The following is a 24,182-nucleotide window of genomic DNA, read 5'->3' on the forward strand; positions in this document are numbered from 1 at the left end:
ACCACACTGGAATGTCTGGGTTCAATACCAAGATCTACTGACTCTAGCTTCCACTAATGCAGACCCTGGAAGACAGCAGATGATGACCCAAGTTATTGGGTTACTGTAACCCATGTGGGAGACCTGGGTCATGTTCTCAGCTCCTGGCTCCACCCTGACCATTTTGGATATTCAGAATAAACTAGCAGAAAGCAGCTCTCCCTGTCTCTCTGCATCGCCAACAAATAATAATTAAAAACTTCAAAATATGGTAGCTTGCTTATCATGGCTTTTGGCATTTTTAAAAAATATTTTATTTGTTTATTTGAAAGGCAGAGAGAGAAAGATCCTCCATCCTCTAGTTCACTCCCCAAATAGCTGCAATGGATGTGAGTGGACCAGGATAAACCCAGGAGCCCAGAGCTTCTTGCAGGTCTCCCATGTGGGTAAAGGGTCCCAAGTCCTTAGGTCATCCTCTGCTGCTTTCCCAGGCACACTAGCAGAGAGCTGGATAAGAAGTAGAGCAGCCAGGTTTCGAACTGGTGCCCATATGGGAAGCTGGTATCACAGGAGGTGGCTTAACCTGCTATACCACAATGTTGGCCCTGCAACATATGAATTTAAGGGGGTGGGAGTTGGGGACACAGGCATTCAGACCCTAGCAATGGCCTAGCCTCAGAAGTCACATAGTATCACTTCCACCAAACTCTACTGTATCCAGTAATAGATAAAAATGAGATTTCTCCTGGCCTTTATTGTATCATATCAGGTTAAAGCCATGGCCCACAGCACCAGCATCCCATTTGGGCACCATTTCAAGTCCTGGCTGCTCTAGTTCCAATCCAGCTCCCTGCTAGTGTGCCTAGGAAAGCAGTAGAGGATGGCCCAAGTGCTTGGGCCCCTGCACCCACATGGGAGACCTGGAAAAAGCTCTTGGCTCCTGGCTTCAGCCTAACCCTGCCCCAGCTGTTGCAGCCATTTGGGGAGTGAACCAGCAGATAGAAGATCGATATTTCTCTCTCTTTCTCTCTCTCTCTCAAGTAAATAAAAATATTTTAAAAAATGAAAAATGAGATTTCTCTGAGTATTCTTTTAAAAATAATTCAGCTCCCATTATAGAATATTCAATTAACTAAGCCTTCATACTCTCAAAACCTACAAACTCTATTATCCATCCATTCACTGAAAGGTATATAGGATAGAAACCACAATCCACCAGCAGGGCAGCATCCAATGTTTATTTTCCATGGAGTCTTTCATTTTTAAGGATTTATTTTATTTATTTGAAAGAGTTACAAAGAGGTAGAGACAGAGAGAGAGGTCTTCTATCTGCTGGTTCACTCCCCAGATGACTGCAACAGCCAGAGCTGCGCCGATCCGAAGCCAGGAGCCAGGAGCTTCTTTCAGGTCTCCCACGTGGGTGCAGGGGTCTGAGGACTTGGGCCATCTTCTACCGCTATCCCAGGCTATAGCAGAGAGCTGGATCGGAAGTGGAGCAGCCAGGACTAGAACGGGTGCCCATATGGGATGCCGGTGCTTCAGGCCAGGGCTTTAATCCGCCACAGCGCCAGCCCCTCCATGGAGTCTTAGGAGCAGATCAGACAGCAGTCCAAATAATTGTACTGCAGCTATTCTGTTTAGTCTCCTAAGTGCTAGTTCAGGCTCAACGGATCAAATTTCACATCAGACAAGTGTGTAACCTAGCCTGAGTTAACAATCTTATGCTTATAGGAGCCAAATACTTCTGTAATAATCGACAGGCATAGTTTTCAGGGTTCCTCATTTTGTAACATGCTAACAGTCACCACACTAAAGGCAACTCAAAATTATGGCACTTGCATCAACCACTTACTCATTTACAATGTCTACCAGTCCAGAAGCTATATACCAATCACAAGGTACTTTTTTTGACAAAACTAAATTGCCAATAAAGTTAAGACAACTAGAGCATCAAAAATAATTATGATAATAAATGAAACATTAATTTAAAAATCCATCAGCCCCAGTGTAGTGCCAAAATAAATAAGTTAATTAGACATAAGGAGAAATGGGTTTAAAAAAGGAAAGATTTTCTTTACAGAAATCAAGTAGTAAACATACAAAGAATTAGAAAAATCCACCACTCTGAAGTCTTACAAATAACTGATTCAAGCAAGGATCTCAGGAGACATCAAAAACTTTGAAAGATATTGAGAAACAGTTTAGGGGCCGGCGCCGTGGCTCACTTGGTTAATCCTCCGCCTTGCGGCACCGGCATCCCATATGGGCGCCAGGTTCTAGTCCCGGTTGCTCCTCTTCCAGTCCAGCTCTCTGCTGTGGCCCGGGAAGGCAGTGGAGGATGTCCCAAGTGCTTGGGCCCTGCACCCGCATGAGAGACCAGGAGGAGGCACCTGGCTCCTGACTTCAGATCGGTGTAGCTCCAGCCGTAGCGGCCATTTGGGGGTGAACCAATGGAAGGAAGACCTTTCTCTCTCTCTCTCTCTCTCTGTCTAACTCTGTCAAATAAATAAAAAAAAGAGAGAGAAATAGTTTATTCACAAGGACTCCAAGTATCACTCTGACTCAGCAGATTAGTTCACTAATTATAAAGGAAAAACATTTCTTTACAGTTGCCACCTGAACCAAAGGATTGAATTTAAGATCATCAGTCTTATTGACCTAATATAATCTGTCCTTTGATGTGCAGTAACAAGAACTATACAACCTCACTTACACAATACTTATACAAAAATTTCTGAGTCTTATCATGAGGAAACAATCAGAGAAATCTAGCTATAGGACATTTTGCAAAACAACTGGCCTGGATCCTTCAGAATCCTTTAAAAAGTCAATGTTGTAGGGCCAGCATTGTGGTGCAGCAGGTTAAGCCACCTCATGTAACAACAATGTCCCATATCTGAGTGCTAGTTCCAGTCTAGGCGGCTCTGTTTCTAATCCAGCTCTCTACTAATGCATCTGAGAAAGCAGCAGCAGATGGTCCAAGTGCATGGGTCCATGCCACTCATGTGCGAGACTCGGATGGAGTCCCTAGCTCTTGGCTTCGGCCTGCCGCAGCCCTGACCACTACAGACCTTTGTGGAGTGAGCCAGGAGATGGAGGATATCTCAGATCTCTCTCTCTCTCCTTCTCTCTTTCTCTCTCTGTGTGTGTGTGTGTGTGTGTGTCTCCCTCTCTACCAACCTGCATTTCAAATAAATAAATCTTTTTTTTAAAAAAACTATAGACATTGTGAGAATTGAGGAATGTAAATACAGATTGTATACTACATATTACTGATTAGTGTTAATTTTCATAGGTGTCATAACGGTACTTTAGTTATAGGGGAGAATGTTCTAAGTATAGGCTAAATTCTTTGAGGTATAATGTCATGAGTACTTCAACTTATTTTCAAGTAATTCAGAAAAAAACCCAGACAAATCATGAAAATGTGGCAGTATCCATAACAAATGATTGTACTATTTTAGACTTAGGTCATCAATGTATGAGGGTGTCACATACGTCTGTAGACAAAGAATAGCACTTTTTAAAAAAGATTTATTTATTTGAAAATTAAAGTTACACAGAGAGAGGAGAGGCAGAGAGAAAGAGAGGTCTTCCATCTGCTGGTTCACTACCCAATTGGCCACAATGACCAGAGCGGTGCCGATCTGAAGCCAGGAGCTTCTTCTGGCTCTCCCATGAGGATGCAGGGGGCCCAAGGACTTGGGCCATCTTCTACTGCTTTCCCAGGCCATAGCAGAGAACTGGATCAGAAGTGGAGCAGCTGGGATTCGAACCATCACCTATATGGGATGCCAGCACTGGAAGTGGCGGCTTTACCTGCTATGCCACAGCACCAAGCCCAAGAACAGCACTTTCAACAACATTTGATGATGTCCCTGGGAGACCCATAAAACTAGGTCTCTATGTAACAAAATCAGGAAGTTATAAGGAAAAATAAGATATACATAGCATAAATGAAAAGTTAGTTAGGCAAGTAAGAATTTAAAGCTTAAAAAGCAAAGCAAAAACCTAAACTGAAGAGCCACAGTTAAATTCAGCATTAGAGGCAGGAAAAATAGAACTGAAGAAAATAAAATCAGTGATATGAAAGATACATTTACTTTGCTCTCTCAGAATTTATAGGAAAAGGACAGGTGCTCCAATAAGATAAATATGGGTGTTTTTCAGTAATAAACCAAACACTCAAAACACAAGCAATAATCTAAATTAAAGCAGATGAAAGTTGTCCTAGTATACAGATTAATAAAAAAAACACAAATAAAAAATATACAGATCAAAAGGATTTATGACACTACACACATAGAAAAACATACAAGACTCATCCTCTAAAAAATACAAATAATAAACTTTGCTTCATTTCAGATATAAATCAAAATTTCCTATAAGTAACTTGCAAATGAGGACCTCTTTTAAAAGATGTTACAGGGTTGGCACTGTGGCATAGTGGGTAAAGCAACAACCTGTAGTGCCGGCATCCCATATGGACACCAGTTCAAGTCCTGGCTGCTCCACTTCAGATCTAGCTCTCTGCTATGCTCTGGGAAAGCAGTGGAAGACGGCCCAAGTCCTTGGGCCCCTGCACCAGCATGGGAGATCCAGAAGAAGCTCTTGGCTTCGGATCGGCGCAGCTCCAGCCATTGTGGCCAGCGAATAGAAGACCTCTCTCTCTTTCTCTGCCTCTCCTTCTCTCTCTGTGTAACTCTTTCAAATAAGTAAATAAATCTTTTAAAAAGATGTTACAGGAGGCTACCAATTATAAATTTCCTAAATTAATGTCTAGGAAATATCATCCTGAATAATACAACCAAGGAAATTTTTCATGGGTGAAATGATTATGACATTCATTTAAATATATAATATATTCATGAAAGGAATGTATAAGATTCTTGTTAAATGATTTATAAAAAAAATAAAAGGCTACTGGGAAGAGACTAATTCTTCCATCTGGCAAAATTTACTATAAAGCAGCAATAAGTAAATCAATGTGGCACTGATGACAATGTGGCAGGAATAAGCAGGTCAATATAATAGAAAAGATGGTTCTATTTATGTTATATGAGGTAAATCAGTAAAGAATGAAAGGATTTTTCAACAGTCTGTTAAGATTAGTTAACTTTTTTGGGGGGGTACCCATTTAGAGCCTCACCCTAAAACACATCCTAAAAGGTTAGGATTAAATAAGTATTAAAATATAAAACGATCAAAGAATCAAAAGAAGACAGAGCCCACCCTTCAGCTCTTGGAAATATAAGAACCCTCTGAGTTTAAAAGCAATGGGAGAGGGGTCAGCTCTGTGGCACAGTGGGTTAAGCCACCATCTGCAGTGTCAGCATCCCATATGGTTGCCAGTTCGAGTCCCTGCAACTCCCTGATAATGGCCTGGGAAAGCAGCAAAAGATGGCCCAAGTGCTTGGGCCCCTGCACCCATCTGGGAGACACTGAAGGCACTCCTGGCTCCTGGCTTCAGGTTGGCCCAGCCACAGCTGTTGTGGCCATTTGGGGAGAGAACCAACAGATTGAAGATCTCTATCTCTCTCTGTCTCTCCTCTCTGTAACTCTGACTTTCAAATAAATAAATAAACCTTTTAAAAAAGCAATGGGAGAAATAACTAAGGAAAAGATTTAAACACACAAAGTTGACATTTCAGCATGTCTAAAATGTCATTGGCAGAAAGTCTCTTCAGTGAAAATAAGACAAGGGGTTAATAGCTTGTTACATAAAGCACTTACTGACATCAGCTACAGAAAGGCATGAATTGATAATTCATGGAAGAAAAACTGAAATGGCTAATACATATATGAAAAAAGGGTTTCATTGGTAAACAAAGAAATGCTCATTTAGAAAGCAATGCTGGCCGGCGCCGCGACTCACTAGGCTAATCCTCCACCTTGCGGCACCGGCACACGGGGTTCTAGTCCCGGTCGGGGCGCCGGATTCTGTCCCGGTTGCCCCTCTTCCAGGCCAGCTCTCTGCTGTGGCCAGGGAGTGCAGTGGAGGATGGCCCAAGTGCTTGGGCCCTGCACCCCATGGGAGACCAGGATAAGTACCTGGCTCCTGGCTTCGGATCAGCGCGATGCGCCGGCCGCGGCGGCCATTGGAGGGTGAACCAACGGCAAAAAGGAAGACCTTTCTCTCTGTCTCTCTCTCTCACTGTCCACTCTGCCTGTCCAAAAAAAAAAAAAAAGCAATGCCAGGGGCCAGTGCTGTGGCGTAGTGGGTAAAGCTGCCACCTGCACAGTGTCCCATATGGGCACCTATTGGGCATTCCCTAAAATAGTCCCTAACAACATGGTGCCTGGCGGATGATCGGGGGCGTGTCTGCGGCTGCTGCAGTTATACCATGCAAGATCAGACCACTTGCAGGGACAGGTCCGATTTAGTTCCGGACACGTGGACAGTGCATGATCCCTATACCTCACTTAAGGTGCCCCTGTGCATGGTACACCCGTGCCTGTGTGACCTTTTCACTGATTGGCTCCCCTGCTGCGCATGTCCTTCATAAGCTTTATAAGCCTGTACGCTTACTCAATAAAGTAGTTCCTGCTTCGACAGAACTCACAGGTGCTTGCTGTGGTGTGCTTGACCCATCGACCTTACCTCTCCCATTCACCTTGTCGGGGAGTGCTTGTACTGCCCCCTGCTGGTCAGGGGACAGTCTCAGCCTTAAGACCCCAACAGGTGCCGGTTCAAGTCCCGGCTGCTTCCACTTCCGATCCAACTCTGCTATGGCCTGGGAAAAGCAGTAGAAGATAGCCCAAGTCCTTGGGCCCCTGCACCCTGCACCCGAAGGAAGCTACTGGCTCCTGGCTTCAGATCGGCGCAGTCCCAGCCGTGTAAGCCAACTGGGAAGTGAACCAGCAGATGGAAGATCTCTCTGTCTCTCTCTTTCTCTATCTCTGTAACTCGGCCTCTCAAATAAATAAATAAAGTTTTAAAAAAAAGAGAGAAAGCAATGGCAATGCTCATTTTTCACCTTTCAAGTTAAGAAACGTTAAAAATTAGTTTGCTTAATGTTAGAGTAGGTATAGTAAGAAGACAGCTATTCTTAGAGATTGCTCATAAAGTATACATCTGTACAAACTTTGGGCAAGTAACTTGGTAGTTTCAATTGAAGAGTTTCTACTTTCTTACCACATAATCCAGGTTTTAGAATTCCATCTCAAGGAAATTCTAAAAAATACAAACAATATTTTATGTCCAAAATATTCATCACCATGTTACATATTCTATCAAAAATTAGAACATACTAAATGCTTAGAGGATAATGGTTTAATAAAACTATAGTGCATCACAACAATATAATTTATTTTTAAACATTAAAATGTGAATATGCATTAAGAAATTTTTCACGTCAGGTACTACACTTGGTGTCTTACATTCATCTGCTCATTGAACCCTCACTCAAACCCTCTGGGGCACCCACTGCACTTCTCTACTCTCTTCTGTTCCCTGAGGCTGACCTGTAGGGACTGCACCAACAGGCTCCCTTGCCATCTAGATTCTGGTTAGGTGAGGTCAGAGCAGAAGGCCAGCAGAGACTAGGGAAAGAGAGAATAGGGAGATTGTGGGTATTTATTCTCTTAGCTCCCCACTGTGGGTTTCCTGTGGGCTGGCTGTCTCCCTGAACTAAAGGCCACAGTCTGTAATACCTTTCAAAACAGCTCTGACATCAGGTTCTGATGAATGCTCTTACCCCTTTGTAGTGACACCTTCCTGCTGCTTGCCTTGGTAATTCCATTCCTTGTGGCTTCTCACCATCTTGTGCATGCTTTACAAAATAGTTCTTTGATGACACTATCCTCAAATTACTTAATTTGAGTTTGGTGTTTTCTTCTAGAATCCTGGCCGATTCAACAACATATGAAAGAGTCTAGGGTTGAGAAGACAGGTACAAAGAAGTTAAATAATTTGCCAAAGGTCACACCTAAGAGTAAATAATACTTGTGGGATATTTTATAATTTTATTTTAAAATAACTTTTATTGTTTTAATTGTGATACACAAAATACACAGCACAAATAAAATGAAGAGAAAATACCCATAATTCTACCCATTGACTCCATTCACAATTTCTTTAATAAGACTTTGACATTTACATTTTTTATTATTTGAGAAGCAGAGACACAGAGAGAGTGATAAACAGCAGGAGGACACACAGAGAGCTCCTATCCAATGATTCACGCCCCAAGGGTCCTCAATGGCTAGGGGGCTGGGACAGGACAAAGTCTGGAGCTAGGAACTGATGATCTCTGTTTTGTGTTGCCCTGGGCCTCGCACATGGTGTGAAATCAAGTATTTGAATGAAAAGAAAGAAAAGCAATGGGAATGAGAAAAGGGGATAGAATCATATTAGAGCTGAGTTCTTTATTTCCTTTCTTTATGCCTCAAAATCTAACAAGATAAAGAAAAATGGTTCCAATTTAGTTAAGTAACAAGTCATTTTTCTAGGCAGTAAAAGCTATTAGAACAAAGAAAAGACTAAATCCACATTTCCTTACACTTACTTCAACAAGATATTTGATGTAGCAGAGGGGAAGGAGACATGTTCATAGGTGGGAACAAATATCTAGTTAACTTCCTAGAATTTTCATCATTTGATTTCATCAAATCTTAATTTCATATTTTTGAGCATTCCACTGATGATGATAAATTCAATTTTAAGAGGAAAGGAAAAGTTGAACTTTAAGGAAAGGATAAAACTAGCCAGAAAGAAGAATGGCTGCACAGTGAAAATTTATGCACATGGGGCTGGGGCTAGGGCTAGGGCTGGGGCCAAGCCAGTTAAGCCACATCTATGACGCTGCATCCATCAAGAGTGCTAGTTGAGTCCTGATATCGCTAATGCACCTGGAAAGATGGCCCACTTAGTACCTGGACCCCTGCCACCCACATGGGATACCCGGATGGAGTTCCAGGCTCCTGTTGAGGACATCTGGGGAGTGAATCTGAGGATGGGATCTCCCCCCCGCCCCCATCCCATAATTCTGCCTTTCAAAAACGTAAACCTTTCATAAAAACGCAATGGGTGTCACTTTTATCGGTAGGATGGCGAAATACTTTTTGTTTCTGCACCTTAGCCATCCCTTGACTTCCACTTTAAATATTTTTGAAAGGTAGAGTTACATAGAGAGAGGGAGGGAGGGAGAGGGATCTTCCACCTGCTGTTTCACTCCCCAGATGGTCACTCAGCCCTGGCTGAAGCCAGGAGCTTGGAACTCATCCGGGTCTCCCACGTGTGTGACACGGATCCATCTTCCGTGTCTTCCCAGGCGCTTTAGCACCGAGCGGGATCAAAAAGGAACAGCCCGCCAATATAGGACGCCCGCATCCCGGGGAGCGGTTTAACCCGAAAACCACAACGCCAGCCCCTTGACTTTCACTTTTAAACTGCACTTCCACTTAATCTGTGGTAGGTGAGGTATTTTTCATGCTTACTTTCTTGACCTTGGTTAAACTGCTCAGCCTGAAAAACCTCGTGCAGAACCAGATCTTTCCGTGTTTCCATTCCGCCCCGCCCCTCCCTAGGAAAAACGTAAGGTTGCGCAGGCCGTGCGGAGCCTACATGACGTCGCAGCGGGACCATACCAAATGGAGCGGAGGGGGGGTCACAACCTTGCCCTCTGAGTTCGTTTTGCCCAGATATAGGCCTTCCTAAGCCCACCCTCCCGAAAACGCTGCTTCCAGTTAAATCGTCGAAATGAAAGAAGTTAGTTAAGCCCACATCCACTTTCCTACGCTTGCATGTTCACAGAGTTCCCCCCCCCCCGCAGAGGTATCGCCTAACCTCCAACGGTCGAACTTCCAGTTCGCGCGCTGCCTGCCTGAGGAGAAGGCGGAGCCTGGCTGCATCAACGCTGCGTTGCGCTCTCCGCCTTTGAGTGGGCCGGGCGCTCTGGGCGGGCCTTCGAGATTACAGACTGGGTCTGAGAGGCGAGCTTGGTTGGGGAAGGTTGTAAAGGGGCGGAACATCTACCTCAGCAGTCTGTGTGATTTAGAACCATGAGTGCTCCGAATCCGTCAGCGACTCCCAGCACCCGCGGCAGGGGCAGGGGCAGGGGCAGGGGTAGCGGTGGCGGGAGGGAGCGAGAGGCCGAGCGTGTAACCGAAACCGGGAGTTCATCTGTCCCGGTCCCCAGTTCAGCTTCCAACGTGGGCCAAGCCCCTTCCGATTCGTCCGAGTGGAGTATCCAGTCTGAGTGGCGGACTCTTTCCCGTCCGCTTGCCGGCTCCCAGTCGAGCACGACCTCACGGGACGCGCCCGACTCGTGGAGCTCTGGTGTGTCTACCCACTTCAGCCGCAGTGTTAGCCGGGCGACTGATTCCGACTCCAAGACTGGCCTCTGGGGCTTCAGTACCCACGGCCCAAGGAATCGGATCTCTCAGTCAACCACTCGCTCGAACGTGTCGGGTGGAGCCGCCCCTCCCATTAACGTGGACACCGGCATCTTGGGGTTGCCGGTAACAGAAACTGTCCCTCTTTCTGATTCCGTAGTGTTGACACAAGAGTCCTCCCAGCCCTCTTTATTCAGCACTCCCCCGAGTTCGATTGATCTGCGTCCCGCCTCCGTTGATGATGGGTCGACAATAAGCTCTGGCCCGTTCTCAGTGCCGGGATCCCACTGCGGGTCGATACAAGAGCCCACCCCGACCTCAGTGCCCGGCTTCCAATGGTTATCGGGGCCAGGGCTTCCTACATGCACTAGCTCTTCACGAATAGCTTTGCCAACGCCTCCTACAGCAGATTACACACCCCAAGTGACCGTACAAGGGTTCACCGCCCCCACAGTGCCTAGTCATCCTTGGGTGTCAGTACTAGGACCCCCTCTACCCAAATACTTTTCGCAACGATCAGTGCAAGGGCCGCCTACACACACTAACACACCTCAAGGGTCTGCGCAGCATTTGGTGGTCAGCAGCCCCCGGGATTCGATAGCGGAACCTCCCACACACAGCTATCCTTCTCAAATATCGATAACAGCGCCTCCTGTTCCCAATAACACCCCTCGAGTGTCAGTGCAAGGGTCCACGACCTTCTCAATACCCAGCTCCACCCGGGTATCTCTAGAAGGATCGACTCCGCCCCCGGGCTCTCCCCGGGTGTTAACACAAGGGTCTGCCCCGCCCTCGGTGCCTGGCTCCCACTGGGTATTTGTAAAGAGGCCGACTCCGCCCTCGGGCTCCCCCCGAGTGTCCGAAGAAGGGTCTGCCCCACCCTTGGCAGTCCCGGCTCATATACAGTCGCCCCGGGAGAGCCTGAAGCCAAGAATGGCGAATCACGAGAAGGCGATCCACATGTTCGACGTAGTGGTGATAGGAGGCGGCATATCAGGTCAGTGTGGATCTTAGTGGTGGCCTGAAGGGCTCTTTCTTGCTTGTGGGGGAGGGGGCTTGCAGCAGCTCTGTGACTTTTGGGGGGTCTGTCTCATGCATGAGAGAGTGTAACCGTGTTCCGGTTCAGATACTGCAAGTTGGGAGTGGGATTTGGGCCAGTTCTGTTGGGGCTGTGAACTGGGGGGGGGTGGGGGTGGGGGGAACAAGCACAATAATTTTACTACTACTATTAAATACTAATATTTAATTAGCTCTTGCTGTGCAGTTACGTTTAGCATTTTTACGTAGATCCAACAGTTCTGTGAGGTGGGTGCCAAATACTTGGCTGTTTTTCTGAAACCAAGCAGGTTTGGGAGAGTTTGAATAACTCTGCTGAAGTCAATTTGCCTAGCTGTGAAGTGGCTGGACCCTTTTCTCCCATTCAGGACCCATACTCCTAATTCCAGAGGTGGCTGCATTGTCTTACTGATTTCACATCTTTTGCCCTAAGCAGAAACCTCAGCATATGATTTTTGTAGTATTGAGGTGGTAGTAGTAGTAATAGTAGTGGTAGTAGTAGTAATAGTAGAATTCCAGTCTTGCATTTCTCTAAGCACTTTTCCTTAGAGAATTGAGTACATGAAGAGCAAAGAGGCAGAAGCCTTTAGGAAGAGGTAAAATTTAACAACAGCAAAAAAACGTGTGTGGGGCGGGGTGAGCTCTTAGTTTTAAGGACTTGCTGGTTTTTAAGGATTTGCAAGAAACTGTAGGGTATTTATTACCCAAAGGGAATCAATTTATGAAACAGGCACTGAGGGCAGTTCAGGGAGCGCCCTTACATGTTCTTTGATGAAGAGTTCCCACTGCCTGAATTTTGTACCCTGGTCCTGGTTTGGGTTTGTGGCTGACCAAACAAGTGGTGCATGAGGCTTTTCTGTTTCTCATCATGATTAAATTGTCATGTGTGTTAGAATTGGTAAAATGATATGTCAGAATTGTGTTTCAGCCCTAGCTACCATCTCACTCTGACCTGTCCCTCTGCCTTCTGAAATGTTAATCATTTCAGAGAGATTCCTGCAGGATCTGATTTAGAAAGAGGGAGAAAGAAGGCAGGAGAGTGAGTAGGGGAGTCCCACAGTAGCCATTTTATGTTTATGGAAAATGGAAATAGAATGTTAAATTTAATTTGGTGCAAACATTTTTTTGAAATTCATGCTCTTTATAAAGTCCACAGAAAATGAGAATAATGAAAAATCTCTGTATGGATTTCAAGATTGTTTTGCAGCAAAATGAACTTATATTTTAATTTTTCCACAAACGTTTTAAAGTCTCCTTGTATAATCCTTGTGAGGAGACTCTGAACATGCTTGCAAATTAATCCTGGGTGCAGATAGCGTTTGGCTTCTATTGTTTAGGATAAGCAGTCCTAATCACCAGAGAAAAGATCTGCATGAACTGTTGCTTTGACAATTCCAGCCAGTGCCAGTGAAAACATCTCTATGGCGGATCATTAGAGGAAAGCAGATGCTGGTGGACAGTTAGAAAAAGGAGTATTTCCTTTCATTCATTCATTAATCATTCATTTGTTCACCAACACTTGTTGGGTGCCTGCAATGAAGTGGACTAGTGGTTTCAAAAACCTGATATTTCTAGACAAGCCTCCTAGAAGCAACATGATTATTGATGAGTGGGAAATATATATGACTGTAATGTGCTGTGTACATTGATTATGACTTCTGCCTTCCCTCTCATCTCTATACCATCCATATTCCACAAATCAGGGTTCTTTTTGGGATTTTTTTCTTTTTCTTGGTCTGTCTCCAGTATTCCTTAAAGAGCATTTTGTCTCTTGTTTTTCTTCTCCCTGAATACTTGCTCTTTATCCTTTTCCACACTTTACTCCCAATACTTGGTCAGTAGCAGAGGTGGATTTAGCATGTTGCTAATAAACTTAATACTTAATGGGCTTTCAACTGCAGGTTCATTCTGATTTAGTCTAAATAAGTAGTTCAATATTGAATATTATAATCTTTCTTATTTCTTACAGAGGCCACCCAAATTATATAAGCTTTAGAATTCACAAAATCTGGATCTTTCCATGGACACCATTATTTATTAGTTTGTTCATTTCCATTTTGGGGAAGTAGAGGGCATTTCTTCCATAGTAGTTCACATGCCTATTTCAGAGGCTAGCTTCCAGCCTAACAGCATCGGAGGAAAAAGTACTTGCCTTCCTCTAATATCATCTCCATCAGTCATATCTGAGTGATTTTTAGTACCCAAACTGATCAGAAACATTGCTTTCTCTGTGTAGTGCCTTCCCAGATGATTCTCATCTAAAATGAAAGTAGATATAAGTCTAATCCATGTTAGGTCCTTGGTGTTTCATGTGAGAGGCATCATTTCTCAAGCATTCTTGTGAACTCAGAAATGCAATACCTGTGTGTGTTCAGCAGTATTTCATGAGTTATTTAATAGTCCCTATATCCCTGTGTTTTAAATATCTTTGGATATTCCTTATAACTTTTGCCAGGATCTGCAAACCTGGATATGTTGCCACTCACTTATAATATTTGGCCAGTACCCAGCATTTTGCAGTGTTATTCCAATTATATGGCTTCCAGAAGAGTGTTTATTCTAGATGACTTTATTCAAAATTGATGCATTTTAACAGAATTATCTTTTATTTCTATTTCTGCACAAAGATGTCAGCATCTTAATATATCTTTTTTGTCATTAAAAACATGAAAAGGGACATTGTTATAGCCACAAAACCATTTTTCTTTCCCCCATTAGCTAATTTTATATAATGTGTTAGTAGTTGAGAGGGGGCATGATCCTAATCATTTGTTAGTACAATGGTGTCTTTTAACATGTTCTGGTCTTTATCCATCCATCATCTTTCACCTATTCTTTTTTGAAATTTCATGTTTTCTGTGACACTATTGGCTCCTGAATTTTTATCCCACCCTGATTGCACCTTTTCTGTTCCTTTCATTGTGCTCCATAGTCTTGCAAACTTGGTTTTTTTATATTTATTTATTTATTTATTTATTTATTTTGACAGGCAGAGTGGACAGTGAGAGAGAGAGACAGAGAGAAAGGTCTTCCTTTTCTGTTGGTTCACCCTCCAATGGCCGCCACGGCCGGCGCATCGCGCTGATCCGAAGCCAGGAGCCAGGTACTTATCCTGGTCTGCCATGGGGTGCAGGGCCCAAGTACTTGGGCCATCCTCCACTGCCCTCCCGGGCCACAGCAGAGAGCTGGCCTGGAAGAGGGGCAACCGGGACAGAATCCGGCGCCACGACCGGGATTAGAACCCGGTGTGCCGGCGCCGCAAGGTGGAGGATTAGCTTAGTGAGCCGTGGCGCCAGCCATTGACTCAGTTCTTAACACCACCATGCTTTCTATCATTTTTTATACATCCATCTGTTTTATCTTCTATACCTTTTTAGGATCCTTCTAACTCCTCTTTTAGGCTATCTCTCTTCTCCATTCCCAGTGATCCTCCTGCTCCTTGCCCCTGTCCCCAGGAAAAACTCTTGACTCTTTAAGTCTACTCAGTTATGACTTTCTTCCCAGTGGCTACCCTTATGGGAGTAGGCCATGTCCAGCCTATGGGCAATAGAAGGCCCGCAGAATCATTTGGTTTGCCCTGCCAAGGCAACTGCGGGCGAGACTCGAAAATCAATAACTTGATAGCAGGCTAATTTTTAAGATGATAATGTTGTATGGTCCGTGAATGATGTTATAAATATCCAAATGACCCTTGGCAGAAAAAAGGTTCCCAACCCTAATAATGGTCCCTTCAAGTCTCTCTAGTAGGCAGCTTTCTCTTGGACTTGATTTTTGTTAAACACTTCTTTTATTATCTCACTTCTCTGCTCTGGAACTTCAGTGGTATCCTGTTATGAGCCTCTCAAGCCTTCCTTATTCCCATGCCCCCCAATTATTTGGTCCCACTTTGTTGGACAAGCAGCATTTCCCACTATTCCCCAAAATGTGCTTGAACTTTTCCTCAGTGATACACTGTTCATTTTGTCTCTTCATGCCTTACCAGTCATTGTTTTTCTTAACACGGAAGTGCTCTCTCACCATTTACATCCTATCCACCTAATACCTGCTTAAAAACCCTGCACTTGATCACTCTGGCTCCCATTAATTTTTCTCTCCTCTTGTAGGGCTTCCAATCTGAATTTAGCAATTTATGCTTATTTTCTGTCTCTTATTCCTTGATTTGATTTTAAGGATAGTGGTTCAGCTGCTGATTTTTGATGCTACTTATTACTCATGAGCTGCCACGGATACAACAAATGACAGAAAACCAACGTCAGAAGATTTAAAAATCTGTCCTTAACCAGAATTTCTGAAATGTCTCTTTAGGGAAAGAAAAAGAAAAAGATGACAATGCATTCATCCTTCATGAGTCTGTTTGGAGTTTCATTCTTTGGGTCAAAAGGAGTTTTAAAAGACATCTAGTCCGATATCCTACAATTTTAATCCTCTTGACAGCATCTCCTCTGTGATCATCTTGCTGTACCCTTGAACACAGTTAGGAAAAGGCAATGCTCTATCCTTCAAAGCAACTCATTAGTAGAGGTTGCTTTGGCTTTTGGACTTGTTCAAGTATTTTGGGAGCCTCTACTATATGTTAAGCAGTGGCCAGATCCCAGGGTAATAGGTATATAAAGATGAGCAGGTAGTGTTGTGAATAAGAAAAAAGTGCTAAGACCTTGAGAAAGAAGTAAGCTTTTAACACATTGAGATAAAAAGATGGGAAAAAGACTTACCAGGCCGGAAAGACTGGAAAAGCACAGATATAGAGTCATGAGGGTGTCAGCCAGAAATGAGCAGTGCTTAACTTAAGCACACAGCTTGAGTTCCAGGGAATGACAATAGTTGCCTCTTGTGCCTTTGGGTGATCCTGGTAGCTATTGCAGTGACCCAGGTGCCACATCTGTCTAGGAATTTTGTACCTCTGTAAACTGTGAGTGGTTAGAGTCCAGAGTGAAAACACCTTAGTCATAATGCTGACTCAGGATGATCCCAGGTGAATACAATTCCTACATGTTATTTACACTTGAATTCCAAGTGTCACATAGAGTTCTTAGTGTCCAAGCTGCATCCAAGCAACAGAATCCCCTCTTAAGTTTTTGTCAATAATCTGGGCTCTACTTAAAGATGTGAGAGCACTAGCAGCCCCAAATTCAGATGTTGTATAAAACCAGCAGGGATTGAATTTTTCTCATCATCTAAAACAGAAAAGCCATTTTGCAAGAAAAAGGATTGATGTTCTGTGTTCTAATGATTGAGTCCACAGCATACCATAATTTCCCTTTTTCTGAAATACATTTCCCATAAGAATCATTTCTGCCAGGACTGTTTGAAGCATTTTAACCCATAACTTACCAGCATATACTGTGTGGTTTTGCAGTGATTAGGAAAAGCTTCCATTTTAAAAATGCTTATTATTTTTGGTGTCTTGGTTTTATAGCTACTCTGAGGTTCAGTACAGTCTGAAAATTAATTTGGTGCCTTTTAGGAGACTTCTTTCCCCTTATTTTGTATTTTTCCCAAAAAATAAACTGGGATACTTACTAAAATTTCTTATGCTGAACAAGAAATAGAACAATTACATTTATTTGGGTTCTGATTTTTTTTAAATCTTCATGGTTGAATGAACTTTTGGGTTTATCTGACATTTAATGGATAATTTTACCAGTTAGTCAATACTAATTGAATTGAATTTATACATAATCCTCAGCTAATTTGAAAAAAAATGTATTTAATAATCGATCTAAATATAAGATAATTGCATGATTCACAGACACTAGAGATGGAGTAAAAGAAACATGGAAGGTCATTATTGGTGAATATTGGGTCATACAACCTTTGTGCAGTTGTGGCATAGAAATATTTTAATGTATGAAAATCTGAAAATATTTGCATTAGGTGTCTCTGGAAACTCTGAGGTTGTATTGTAGTTTTATAACACACAGCGGCTTCCAACAGTACCTAGTCCTGTGATAGACACTCAGTAAGTAGTTGTGTAAAGAATATATGTGGATACTTCAAAAAAGTTCATGGAAAATGTGAATTATGAAAAAACTGTATAGATTTCTAAAAATTTTTGTACCAAAATAAGCATCTTTCAGTTCTACTTTGCCGTGAAGTTTTTAAAGTGCTCTTGTGCTTGCATGTATGAACTGGATAGATTTTATAAAGATAGGATTTTTTTCATTTTTAGTTTGAGTTATCAGAAAAACTTTCTGATTTGTTGCGAGGCCAAAGTCAAGTCTCACTCACTTAATAACAATATTTGATTGATTGATTAAGTAAGAGTGGCAATAAGAACTTAACAACCAGATAATAAGCTTTGAGAGTTAATTACGTATTAACCATGTCCAAGGGTCACAGAATTGCCACTTGAAAGAGTTTGAAGGGTCTGAGTTGAAGGCTCAGAAGATCAAGTTAATTACTAAGTGCCACAAAATTCTTAGTGATATAACTTGACCTTGGAACTCTGAAATGTTGTCTTCTAGGACAGTTCATTTTCTTTATTCCATCTCACTCCATATATCTGGAGTAGAACTTATTATTTCTTTACTTTGACGCTTGTGGCTCTAAAACCGAGTGACTATTGCATGACAGTAACTTACACATTTGAAAAAGATGGTACTTCCTCATGAAAAAGGAAATTAAAAGATGAATGTATTTGGGTGCAAAAAAGATGCTGAAATCCACATGTATAAGGGACATTCCAAAAGTTCACAGAAAATGTGTCCTATGAAAAGCTATGAATGGATTTCAAATTTTTTGCAATAAAAACACTTACCTTTTAATTCTATTTTCCATGAACTTTTTGAATTTCCTTCATGTATTATATGCAGTGTTATTGCTTTGTGAAATTTTAAATTTTAAAATGTATTTTTGTATTTTATATAAAATATAAAAGTTTATATATTTCAGTACATTGCAGTTATATGTTAATAAATATTTTATGTATTATAAAATATAAAAGTAGCTTCTCAAGATCACTATTTAAAGATTTTACATATTGAAATGAATCCTGGGTTAATGCCCTGGCCTGAGGCGCCGGCATCCCATATGGGCGCCTGTTCGAGACCCGGGACTGCTCCACTTCTTTTTTTTTTTTTTTTTTTTTTTTTTTTTTTTTTTTTTAACAGGCAGAGTGGACAGTGAGAGAGAGACAGAGAGAAAGGTCTTCCTTTGCCGTTGGTTCACCCTCCAATGGCCACCGCGGCCGGCGTGCTGCGACCAGCGCAGCGCGCTGATCTGAAGCCAGGAGCCAGGTGCTTCTCCTGGTCTCCCATGGGGTGCAGGGCCCAAGCACTTGGGCCATCCTCCACTGCACTCCCGGGCCACTGCTCCACTTCTGATCCAGCTCTCTGCTGTGGCCTGGGGAAGCGGTGGAGGATGGCCCAAGTCCTTGGGCACCTGCACCCATGTGGGAGACCTGGAGGAAGCTCCTGGCTCCTGGCTTCTAGATCAGCACAGCTCCGGCCGTTGCAGCCATCTGGGGAGTGACCCATCGGATGGAGGACCTCTCTCTCTCTCTCTCTCTCCCTGCCTCTCCTCTCTCTCTGTAACTCTGACTTTCAAATAAATAAATAAATATAAATAAATAAATCTTTTTTTAAAAAAGAAATGAATCCTTTAATATTAATCATGCATTTCTGAATTAATATGCGTTTGTTATCGCTTATTAAGATCATTGACCATTGAAATCATTTGGCAAAATTCAGAGCCATGTGAAAGAGAGAAATTTTTATCTGAGAATGTTTTCCCATTTATCTGTAAGCCCATTTGTCTATGAAGTGACTTGTGTGAGGCATTGGATCCCCCTGTGTGACAGAGGTTACAACTATGATCCTAAAGTGCTGTAGGTACAAGTTGAGCATCCCTAATTTGAAATCTGAAATGCTCCAAAATCCAAAAATTTTTGAGCACCACAGGACACCATAGTGGAAAATTCTACTCCTGACTTCATCTAATAGGTCACAGTCAAATTATAGATGCACTAAAATATTGTATAAAATTACCATCTGGCTATGTGTATAAGGTCCATTTGAAACATAAATTATTTGTGTGTTTAGACTTGAGTTCCATCCCTAAGATATGTCATGATATATATGCAAATATTACAAAGTCTGAAATAAATTTAAAAAGAAAACATTTGAAATCCAAAACATTTCTGGTCCCAGGCATTTTGGATAAGGGGTTCTCAAACTGAACTTGAGGTTAGTTCAGAGGTAGCACAGAGAAGGAAGCAGTTAATTCAACCTGGAAGAAATGATAGGAAAAGGGTTTTGTGGAAGAAGTAATGCTTGGCAAAAGTGTTGTGAATTGTGGATAAATTATGAAATATAAAAAAGATGACCTCGAAGGTGACTATTTTCAGGTTAAATTAGTAAACAGTGAGCTATGGCTTCATTTGAAGACCTTTTACAAATACATACCTGCATGTATTTGTTCATTCAGTTATTTACTCACTAATTTAATAAATATTTGTTGAATGAGTACTCATTGTATGCCTTAAGTAAAATCTGTGAGTTTTGCTGTCCGTTTTCCTACTTCAGGAATGTTTCTTCAAAAATGTCAGTATAAGCTGATATTTGACTGTACATTTTATTGTTCTTGAAGTGTTTAGTCTAAGAGTACAAATGTGCATTTATGTAAGAATTTTGTTAGTCAGAGACCACTTCACTGAATAGTAGAGAATTCACTTAAGAAATATGTTATGCAATGTACTCTACACCTGTTCATAGGTGGTGATGATTGTTGAAGAAAATTTCCCTTTTGGGATTAAAGAAGAAGTACTATCACAAATGGTAGAGTGTCAGTCATAATAAGCTGTAGCAAAACTTTGTTCCAGCACTCTCAGCTTGCACTGTAGGTATTGTTTAACCAGCTTTCCCAAAGTTTATTTTGAGGTATAGTTTTTTGTTTTTTTGTTTTGTTTTGTTTTTTATGGCAGAATGTGGAAAATACTGAGTTAATTGGGTTTCTTGACTGCAGGACTTCTCAGGACCTTTATTATGCTAGTGTGCACCAGACATTTATGGGAGGGAAAGATAGTATTAGCTGTCCCAATTTCCATAAACTTTCCCCCCTGAAGCATCTTACTTCAGGACTAATGTTCATAAAACATTTTGGGGACTATGGCTTCAAATCATAGTCCATCCTAGTGTACAGAATCTGAGGACAGCAGTATGGAGTGTCCCCAATGTATTTTAAATTTCAGTGAAAGAAGGGGTCAAATAATGAATTAAGAGATAATTGCATTCCCTAACTTGGCTGAGATCTGTTTATCTAAAGTGAAGATGAATGCTGGACAATAATCAAATAAATTAGGACTGTCTAGACAATCAGTCTGTTGAATTCAGGACAAATTGAAGTTATTAGCTTTCATCTATTTATCATTTGAAATGGCCCTCTTTTTTTAGCTTGTTGAAGGGACTAGAAGATTTGACTTTTTCCAAAGCAGAAAATTATTTCTTTGACAGGAAGCATAAAATACAGGTGGATATGAGTAGATATTAGATGTTATAGCTATATGTGTCAGGAATAAATTTGTGTGCATGTTGATATTCTCTCTGTTCTCTTCTGCCAGAAGTGTAATACTAGCGTGAAGATCAGAGAATACATTAGTAGTATTTAGAATCTGCTAACTTACTAGGCATAATGGTTAAAATGACCTATCACCTTAGCCTTATCAATATTTCTTAGTTACTTGAGATAAATATAATTTAAGAAGCATTAGGAACTTCCCTGTTGCCCTCATCTATGAGCATAATTTTGTTTTATTCATACATGGTTCTTTTATTTGTTGCAACAAGCATTTGGGCACCTACAATACAGCAAGCTCTATTCTAGGGATGCAAAGACATATTACACATTTCTGATTTCAAGAAGTTCATAACAACATATTAAGCCCAAACTTAATATGTCTGAAACAGGAAAGTTGCTATTACCTCATAACTCATTCTTCCCCTGGCTATTTCTTAGTAAATGGCACCTTCATTTACCTGATTTCTCAGAACAAAAATCTTAGAGCTATTCTTCAGTCCTTTCTTTTTGTCATATATCACATCCATTCCACTAGCAAGTCCTGTTGATTTGGCATTAAAATAGGTCTTCAACCTGACCATTTCCCACTAGTGCAACCACAGCTACCCTCATCCAAGCCACTGTGGTTTTTTGCTATTGTCCAAGTCACTATGATCTCTTGCCCAGAGATCTGCCTCTTAACTAGTCTTCCTGCATCCTTCCTCTTTTGTTCCTTTACAATCAATTTCCCTCACAGAAAAAAGGATGGTCTTTTAAGTTAAAATATGACGAATCACTCCCCTACTTATAAACTTCCAGTGGCTCCCCATAACACTTAGACCAAAATTCACTGTCTTTGCCATACTGTACAAGATGCTACATCATTTAGTTTCTTCTTACTTCTCTGGTCTCATCTCCTTCATTCCTCTTTGTGCCTCATTGTTCTTCTCTGAGTCCATTGGCCTTGTTCTCACCTTCCCCAGATACTTACCTGGCTTACTTCCTTACTTCCTTAAAGCCTCTGTTTTAATGTCACCTTTGAGATATTTTTCCATTGATGACCCTATGTAGAAGAACATTCTCTCTCCCTTTATTCTGCTTTATTTATCTTCATAACATGTAATACTTCCTTAATATTTCACAACACATATTTATTTCTCTACATGTTTGTGTCTCCGACTAGAAGGTGTGCTTTGTGAGGGCTTGGTTGTATTCAACTCTGTGTCACTGTACCTAGGATGATTCCTGGGACCCAGTAGTAACCCAATATTTTTTGTGGATGAATGGATGAGAGAATGAATTTAGTTGTGTTTGTGATACTTATGAAGATATAAAAATAAATCATTGGCTAGTACTTGCTAAACAGTATTACACAAAATTGGCAGTGGTGGGTTTCACTACTCTATTTCTGATTTGCACTGTGGTTTCACCATTAAGCATAGTATTCAAGCCAGTCATTCCAAAAGTGCTGTAAGCCTTGCCACGTATTCCCAAGCAAGCTGGCTTTATAATCTGGAATACAGTGTACTTAATTTTGTATTTATCTTATTAAACAACCTTGAGATATCTTTATACACCCCAGGAAAATATTTTTCCATAGAACACCCAGTGGGAAATGCTGAGTTAGAGAAATCGGGACTGTAGAAGTATTGCTTAAGGAAAAAACTGAAGTTACAGATAAGTTAATCAGAAGTAGCAAATATAACACAAAGGAGTGTTAAGGATTGAAATAAATCTATGAGCCTTAGAAAAAAGGACATTATTGGTGACCTTAAAGATAATGGTGATGACAGCTCATACTAATGGAACATTTACCACGTACCAGTCATTCTGCTGAATAATCACATATGTTACCTTGTTTAATCTTCATGTCAGCCAGCAAAGCAGAGCTATTATCATTTATTTTACATATGCAAAAACAGCCCAAAGAAACCTTTCTACAATTACCAGACAGTAAATGGCAAAGTGTGATTCCAAAGTGTGCTAGCTCCCTAACAGGAGCGCTTCTACATAATACAGTTGTTGCGATCAACTGGTTTCTCATTAACCGAATCAACCAACTGTGGATTAGAAATGCTCAGAAAAACATGTGGCTATGTATATAATCTTGTCTTCTCATTATTCCCTAAGCAGTATATCAACTGTTTATATAACATTTACATTGTATTAGGTATTATAAGTAATCTAGAGATAATTTAAAGTAGCATAGGTTCTATGCAAATACCATGCCATTTTATATAAGGTAATTAAACACTCAGAAATTTTGAGCTCATGGCACATGGTGGTTTCCTGGAATCAGTCCTCCATAAATACTGAGGGACAAGGAACAACTGTATTAGAAGAATCAAATGGGAGCCTGCCCCAGGCATATTTTCTTTTTAATTCATCACAGGATTTTTGTTTTGTTTTCATAAACCATGAATGCTCATCAGTAGGATGTGCACCTTTGAATTCTTGAGGCATAGGGATTGGAAAGGGTGGCACCAGTGGATCATAAGAAATTAGTGTTTTTAATAGGGCATAATGCCGGCGCCGCGGCTCACTAGGCTAATCCTCCGCCTTGCGGCACCGGCACACCTGGTTCTAGTCCGGTCGGGGTGCCGGATTCTGTCCCGGTTGCCCCTCTTCCAGGCCAGCTCTCTGCTGTGGCCAGGGAGTGCAGTGGAGGATGGCCCAAGTGCTTGGGCCCTGCACCCCATGGGAGACCAGGATAAGTACCTGGCTCCTGCCATCGGATCAGCGCGGTGCGCCGGCCGCAGCGCGCCGGCCGTGCCGGCCATTGGAGGGTGAACCAAAGGCAAAGGAAGACCTTTCTCTCTGTCTCTCTCCCTCACTGTCCACTCTGCCTGTCAAAAAAAAAAATAGGACATAATAACCTGGGGATGACTGATTGGCCTCGTACCCACATCCCATACAGGAGTATCTAGGTTAAAGTCCCAACTCCACTCCCAATTCAAGCTTGCTGCTAATGTGCAACCTGGAAGGTAGCAGGTCTTGCCTAGAATGGGTCCCTGCTACCCATATGGGAGACCTGGATTGAATTCCTGGCTCCTGGCTTTGGTCCTGGCCCAGGCTGGGCCATTGTGGGCATTTACGGAGTGAACCAGTAGATAGGAGATTTCTGTCTCTGTCTCTCAAACATATAATAAATTAAAACTTTCCAGAAAAGAATAGTGTAAATGTGCTTGAAGAAATAAAGTAAAACAAAGGGTTCTTGGGGAGTTAGACATGACAGGGATAAATGCGGAAACTAGGTTCCACTATGACAAGATGCCTGAAGTTTATACCCAGGGTGCAAAAAATCATTTCATTGATCATCA

General features: G+C 41.9%; 1 protein-coding gene and 1 long non-coding RNA gene across 2 annotated transcripts in view; one reads left to right on the forward strand and one right to left on the reverse strand.

Annotated features, from left to right (window-relative positions):
* Window positions 1-1,642: 1,642 nt before the first annotated feature.
* On the reverse strand, window positions 1,643-9,527 carry LOC127484846 (uncharacterized). The gene is made up of 4 exons (XR_007912019.3): window positions 9,418-9,527; window positions 7,677-7,853; window positions 7,115-7,153; window positions 1,643-2,474 (listed from the first exon to the last, which is right to left on the reverse strand). It is a non-coding gene; the product is annotated as an uncharacterized LOC127484846 (long non-coding RNA).
* A 256-nt stretch (window positions 9,528-9,783) lies between these two features.
* Window positions 9,784-24,182, forward strand: part of MAOA (monoamine oxidase A) — a 69,848-nt gene continuing 55,449 nt past the window's right edge. The window contains exon 1 of the mRNA XM_051827031.3: window positions 9,784-11,311. Within this exon, the coding sequence (XP_051682991.2) occupies window positions 9,982-11,311 (1,330 nt within the window). The 5' untranslated portion in view covers window positions 9,784-9,981. The remainder of the gene's footprint in view (window positions 11,312-24,182) is intronic.

Source organism: Oryctolagus cuniculus, chromosome X (genome assembly GCF_051225735.1).
Source record: "Oryctolagus cuniculus isolate XC-2025 breed Fujian yellow rabbit chromosome X, ASM5122573v1, whole genome shotgun sequence".
In the NCBI taxonomy this organism is placed as follows: Eukaryota; Metazoa; Chordata; class Mammalia; order Lagomorpha; family Leporidae; genus Oryctolagus; species Oryctolagus cuniculus.